General features: G+C 40.8%; 1 protein-coding gene across 5 annotated transcripts in view; it reads right to left on the bottom strand.

Annotated features, from left to right (window-relative positions):
- Positions 1-796: 796 nt before the first annotated feature.
- The window catches only part of ALKBH3 (alkB homolog 3, alpha-ketoglutaratedependent dioxygenase), a 40,434-nt gene continuing 34,364 nt past the window's right edge, over positions 797-6,866 (bottom strand). For 4 of the 5 annotated variants that reach the window (XM_010378056.1, XM_030918323.1, XM_010378059.2 and 1 more), the window contains exons 9-10: positions 1,938-2,036; positions 797-1,153 (exon numbers count right to left, since the gene is read on the bottom strand). In XM_010378056.1, coding sequence (XP_010376358.1) covers positions 1,061-1,153; positions 1,938-2,036 — 192 coding nt within the window. In that variant the 3' untranslated portion in view covers positions 797-1,060. Of the gene's footprint in view, positions 1,176-1,937; positions 2,037-6,866 lie in introns of all 5 variants that reach the window. The other variant, XM_010378060.2, reaches the window with a different exon arrangement.

The following is a 6,866-nucleotide window of genomic DNA, read 5'->3' as shown; positions in this document are numbered from 1 at the left end:
TTGGTTTGGAATTAATCTGGTACACAGCTCCTGAGTCAAGAGGTCAAGATGACACGTGGTTTTATGATGCAATAATCGGCAGTCACTCTGTTTTGTTTTGGGAACCTCAGTGACATCACAGACTAACCCTTGTACCTTGGGACCTTGTATGTAAGAAAACATTGAGTCAGAAGACAGCGTTAGTCATAGGGCTACTGAAACACAAGGTGAAGAGAACTATCAGGCAATTCAGTGTATTCCCTGCAGGGCTGCTCCCACTTCCATCTGACTTGGGTCTAGATGACTCAAGTGATTCCCTACGGGAAAATAATCTATGTGGAACAGCTGTCATGAGTAGGGCTTCTGCTGTTCTTCAGTCTCAATTTCAGCCTGCTATTTCCTGTGACATCATTCAGTGATTCCTCCCTTTAAGGGGACAGTTTTCTCTTGTATTACAGGTGACTGCTTGAAAGTGGCTAGACGAGAGCATACTGCCACCACTCTTTCTTTGGAGGCCTGTAACTGTCTGAGTGTGTCGCAGGAAGACTCAGTTACAGTGTTCCCTGGATATGTAGCTTTCCATTACAACAGTATGCAAGCCAAGATGAAACCACCTCTGTTTGGGTTTCAGCAGCTGTCTGCCTACGGAAGGCTCCAGAGTCCCTGACGCATATTTATATCTCCACTTCACTGAAGTCACAAGGAACAAACACGTGGAGATTTTCCCCAGAAGCACAAGTCCATTCTTATTTCTTCAAATGAAGGTGGGTTGGGGGGAGGGGGAGGGCAGGAGGAAAACTGCTTACGAACAAAATCATCCATGAGCACTGCCACATAGATTTTAATTTGCCTAAAGATGATAGCGATTTTCAGCTGTGATTAGGGATAACAGTTCCCACAGTAGACCTATTACCAACATGAGTTGCTGGCTCTCATTTAATAGGACTCCAAGCTGGGAAACAAAACCCACCATCTTCCCAACAGCCACATCACGAGATCTAGCAGCACCAGCCTCTTGAAGTTGCTTCTCAGTGAAAGGTTTGCTCCATTTCAGTGAAGCTTCTCTCTCAAAGCTCTGATGTCACCAGGGCGCCCTTCGAGGGTTTGGATAGACTGTCCGAAAGGTCAGGTTCACTCTCGGTTCTCTAGAGTGGTATTCTTTGGGCACTCGATGCTAAATGGAAATACACATAACTCTGACATAAATACACACACACACACACACACTTTTAGTTCAAAGCGGCTTAAAACTTATTCATGAGAATACAGAAGTATTTCCATCTAACCCCCTTAAAGAGCAGTAAGCTCTTTGAAGTCTTATGGAGAAAGCTTCCTTCTTTGAAACACATTTCCATCCCCAGCCCCACTGTGCTTTGCCAGCACCTCTGAAGTGAGATATTTTCATCTTTTCTAATTGTTGCTGTTCCTCTCAGACATCTGCCATTTCCCAAATCTCATAAATATATAAATGGATGAGACCAAAGAGAGGCATGAGATTCCATTCTCATGGTAAGTGTTTTGACATTAACATGTGCACCTTAGAAATGATCTGGCCTAAAAATGGCATGGCCTAGCTGCGGAACTGTGTACTCCAATAAGATAGTCACTAGCTACCCTGAAGCTATTTAAATTTAAATTAATTAAAACTAAATTAAAAACTCAGTTCTTTATAGCATGCAAGCCACATTTTAAGAAGTCAGTCATATGTGGCTAGTGGCTACTACATTAGGCAGCACAGATACTGAACACTTTCATCATCACAGAAAGTTCTACTGGACACACTAGTGTCCATCTGGATTGTCAGTAGTATCAAAACTCCTTGGAAAGAATGTCAGCTCATTCCCTCTGGCTCATTATAAAAGCAGCTTGCTTTTCACGATGTCTACTTAGAAACAGTCCTCAGAGTCGGGAAACTGCCTCCACATGAGAGTAGATTCATACTACTCGTACATCCTCACCTGCCAGTCAGCTTGTGTCGCTCCTTCCATGATTAACAAGGTCCCGTGATCCAAGGGTATCTTCACTCTTTCCACATATGTGTAGTCTCCATTCTCTTCCTAGAAAACAGCATTTGTTGCGCTAAATTTTTTGCCTGTGTAATTAAGACACAACAGAACCTGACAGAGGTCAAAAAAAATGGAAACTTCTGCTCAGCCAGACTGTGGGAATCCATATATAGCTCTGTCACTTGCAGCTGCTTGACTGTGGGCAAGTTACCTCACCTCTCTGTACCCTGACTTACTCATTTGTAAAATGGGGAGGATGACAGTAACTGCCACCTAGGGCTATGGTGAGCCTCCATTGATAGAATATGTGTAAATCACTGGAGATTGGCATGCAGTAAGCGCTAGCTATCAGTGTCATCACCATAACCCAAAATGCAGAAAAGCCCATTCTGGCCTACGAAGGAAATAAAAGTCACGTGTACAAGAATTCTTTACATCTGACTGATGCTGTGCTCTACATTTTGACATACTCGGTGTGGGGAAAATGTCCTTTTAACCAAGACTTGATGCGATGACTTCCTTCACCTTCTCACCATGGATGCTAATTTACTAATTGGCACCTACAGTCTCAGTTCTTCTCATGGCTACTTTGGAGTTTTGGAGATATACTCCTGCCTCTTTCCAGAACAGCCAACAGCAGGATTTTCTCAAAGGGAGCTCTGGCTTGACCAAAATAGTGCTGTCAAACTGAGATTGGCTGTTTACATCTTTGGGGACGGATCACGACTCCTGCACATTTAGGATACGAATGCCTTGTATTTACAGAGAGAGCACAAAAGCAATTTATGTCCAATATTCTCAGGAGTCTTCACAGCATAGGCTGCGAAGCAATCAACTGGTAGTGTGACTCCTCCACAGCTGAAAACCAGGCACATTAAACAACTTCTGTGCTCGCAGCGTCAAGTGCTGAGACTGGGACAGATCCGAGCTTCCAGATTTCTTCACCTCCATTCTGGGCAGAACTGATGGGTCTATTCATTCATCTGCTTCTCTTCCGATACAAGGGGTTACATTTGGGTTACTGCAGGAGTGATTTCAGTGCAAACTGTGTTTATGTTTATTATTGTATGGGTGCTTCTGAGAACTTAACTGTTTACAAAGATTTTCCCTAGGAAAATCAAAATCAAAACAATCATGAACTTGCATAAACAGTCTAAGTTCCAGGCCCCAACTTTTGGCAGTAACTTTGTCAAACATAGTCATAATTTTTATAGACAGAAGATAGAAGCAATGTTTAAAATCACTTTGGTTTCAGTGACTGATTTTAATTGTGTCTGCCACCTTTTCTCTTCCAGTAATAAGTGGGCACCGAAACATTTACCTTTGACCCCTCAGACAACCAGAGGGCAGTGGGAAGGTGACCCTGCCCTCACTGCAGCCCAGCTCCATCTCAGAAAAGCAAAAGGCTGCTCTCTGATTTAAAAAAATAAAAAAAAAAAAAAAAAAAAAAGCCAGACAGAGGAGACACATGTCTTACTGGAGAAAAGATATCTGGAGGGAGTGCACTGACCATGAGATTAGAGAGTCCAAGGCTCCTTAATTTAGGCTGTACAGTCAGCTACCAGATCAAGGTTCAACACAGCTAGAAGCAGAAGAATTTCTGCTACCCTCTACATAATCAGGGAGTATAACATGGGCTTAATTTACAAATCAAGTGCAGACACTGAGACAGAAGAATACAATAAAGTAGAAAGGAAAGACACTTAACCACAACATGAAGGCAATTCTGAGATGAAGATCTCTTAGAACATTGAAAACACTGTTGGGGGGAAGGGAGTGCTGGATCAGTGGAAGAGAATAGGTAAACACTATAGTTCCACCTGGAAACATGAAGCAGGAATGCACCTCACAAGTGAAAGAGAATTCCGAAATGCAAGAGAGAAATATCAGCACCGATGGAAAGTGATGTTCAACTATCACATTTCACATACTGTTCCTAAGATCTGAACTTTTCAAATGAGAGAAAGCCTCAGGTTGGTTTTGAACACATTACATTCAACAAAACCATTAGCCATACCAAAAAGCAGACAAGGGTGAGCCTTCATCGGGGAGGGAGCCACTCATCAGTCCACAAAGGAGACACCAATACACAGTGCACCCTCTGTGAGAAGTGATACCATTCTTCGCTGCTTGTTTTTATTCCTTCTAAGATCTTTGACTTAGAAGATGCATTCCTAATTTGCAAAAGGAGACAGACAGGAAAGAGGGCAAGGGATCCTACTAATACAACACAGAGCTCACAAATGCATCCTTCTCTTGAGGCTAGAGTGGCAACAGACCATACAGCCACCCTTCGACTGAAGCAAGATGCATGGAGACTTTTTCCACAGAGGAGTCAGATAAAAGGCCAGAGGAGCCCACATGGCTGTGCATAAAGGCTCCAGTTGATAAATGGATAAGCAACAGTGGAAACACAGGTCAGACTGTTTAGAGGAGCGCCTTCCTAGTATTAAGCGTGGTTAAGTTACCCAAACACATCTCTGTAGCCCTTTTGATTTACTCAGGGTTTTCTTCAAAACAAAACAAAACACACCCCCCCAAAACCAGGGCTAAGGATAAAATTTTCCATCCCTCATCCTGGTTAAAAGAAGCTTTTAGGGTCACACTCAAGCTACAGGGTGGGTTTTGTTATTGATGTTCTTGGTTTTCCAAATATTTGAAACCCTACAAGTACAAGGAAAAAGCGAAAAACATATAATTTTATACTAATGCTGATCAATATTCTCATTCCTCCAACTGCAGCCAGTTCATCTGAAGGCTTAATTATGCTTTTCTAAGGCTTCCCACAACTCTTACCTCCACCTCACAAAGATATTATCCTATTCAATTTCCTTTAAGAAAATGCTATTTGGGGTGAAAAAATCCGGGTGTATTTACTGTTATGTCATTATTAACCATCCAGCAGACGGGAAACCTAAACATTTTTCTTTTCATTGGAAAGGTAATTCATACTGTATGAGATTTGGATTTTTCTTATAATCATCCCTTTCTTGTCCTAAAATAATGCCTTAGAAGTTACAAACAATCATCAATGCTTTAAAATCATCATACAGGTTTTCTTTCTAGAATATAAAAAGTAACATAAGTTTACTAAAGTAAATGATGCACTTGTAATTACTTATTCGACCTCTGCTCTTATAAACTCCATGAGGGAAAGTTTATGTGGTCTTCCTGTTAAACATTCTCAGTGCCTATCACACATATCAATAAATATGTACTGAATGACAGGAAGAGTACACAGAAAATGTAGAAAATCGCCTGCAATCCTATCATCCAGAGTTTATACAACATACACACAGAGGATTCCAGATATACAATCGTGTACACTCCATTTTTAATATTTTATTGAGCATTTTTCTATATCTTTAAATATACATTTCAAAAATATAAAATATTCCTTTGTATGAAGATACCCTTCCTTTAAACTCACAAATACCTTTCGACCACCTGTATACATCAGGCATTATGCTAGTGCTAACGATGGAGCAGTGAGGAGCACATGCTTGGAGATTGATTTTCATACACCAGTTTTTTTTTTTTAAAAAAAAAAGGGAAAATAAACAAAAAGCTGCTGCAAGTAGATTTTTGGACAAAACATTTCTGCATATATTTCTAGGATATATTCTTAAAAATGGAATTACTGGAGCCAAGTGTATGAACTTTAAGGCACTTGATTTATACTACCAAACTGCTTTCTTGAGAAGGCTGTAGCAATCTGTAATCTCACCAGGGAAACATGACAGTATCTTCTGGCTGAACATTATCAATTGACAATAATGAAAAACTATTAGGGAGAAATGACAACTCATTCAAACTTAGAGATCTTGGATTACAAGCCAAGTTTGGTTTTTTTTTTTTTTTTTTTTTTTTGAGACAGAGTCTTACTCTGTCGCCCAGGCTGGAGTGCAGTGGTGTGATCTCAGCTCACTGCAACCTCCACCTCCTGGGTTCAAGCGATTCTTGTGCCTCAGCCTCCCGAGTAGCTGGGATTACAAGTGCCTTTCACCATGCCTGGCTATTTTTTTTTTTGTATTTTTAGTAGAGACAGAGTTTCACCATGTTGGCCAGGCTGGCCTTGAACTCCTGGGCTCAAGTGATCCGCCCGCCTCGGCCTCCCAAAGTGCTGGGATTACAAGCGTGAGCCACTGCGCCCAGCCCAAGTTCAACTTTTTTTTTTTACATTCTGTTTGCTGTTTGTGTTTCTTCTGCTGTGAACACTCTCTGTTCTTGTCCTTTGTCCATTGTTCCGTGGGGGTGTTAACATTGTTTTCTTATTGATCTATAACCACAGATAGTAAGACATTTGTTTGTCATACTTTTCGCAAATGCTTTTGTCAGTTGCTATTTGCCTGTTAACTGTACTTATGATATTTAACACAGAATAGCTCAAAATTTTACAGTCAACTCTACTGATCTTTCTTTGGCTCGTCTTCATGATTTTTATGCTTAGAAAGTCTTTTCCTATCCTGAGGAAAGTTAAATATACAACTGCACTTCCTTTCAGTTTTTTTTTTTTTTTAAAGAGTTTACATTTTTTAGATTTAACTCTTTAATCTACATGGAGTTTGTTTTTTGGTGGTGGTTGGGTTATTTTTTTTTTTTTCCATGCTTCTTTTTATAACAGTTTCCAGGTACTTAAACCAAAGCATCCTGCTAGACTTTTCCACAACATCAACCATGGCATGTGCTCAGGTGCCAGGCACATCTGGCACTCTATATCTGTTATTGCTAATGTTCACTACAACCTTGTAAGGGAGGCAAGGAAGGTGATGTTATCCATTTTATCATAAGCAAAGGGGACTGGAGGGAAAACACTTCTCTAAGGCAAAAGGCTAGCAGGAGGGCAGGCTAGCATTTGAATGTAGATCGGCCTGGCTCTAA

This window comes from Rhinopithecus roxellana, chromosome 15 (genome assembly GCF_007565055.1).
Source record: "Rhinopithecus roxellana isolate Shanxi Qingling chromosome 15, ASM756505v1, whole genome shotgun sequence".
Lineage (NCBI taxonomy): Eukaryota > Metazoa > Chordata > Mammalia > Primates > Cercopithecidae > Rhinopithecus > Rhinopithecus roxellana.
Note: the sequence above shows the minus strand (reverse complement) of the source record. Positions and strands in the feature narration are given on the sequence as shown.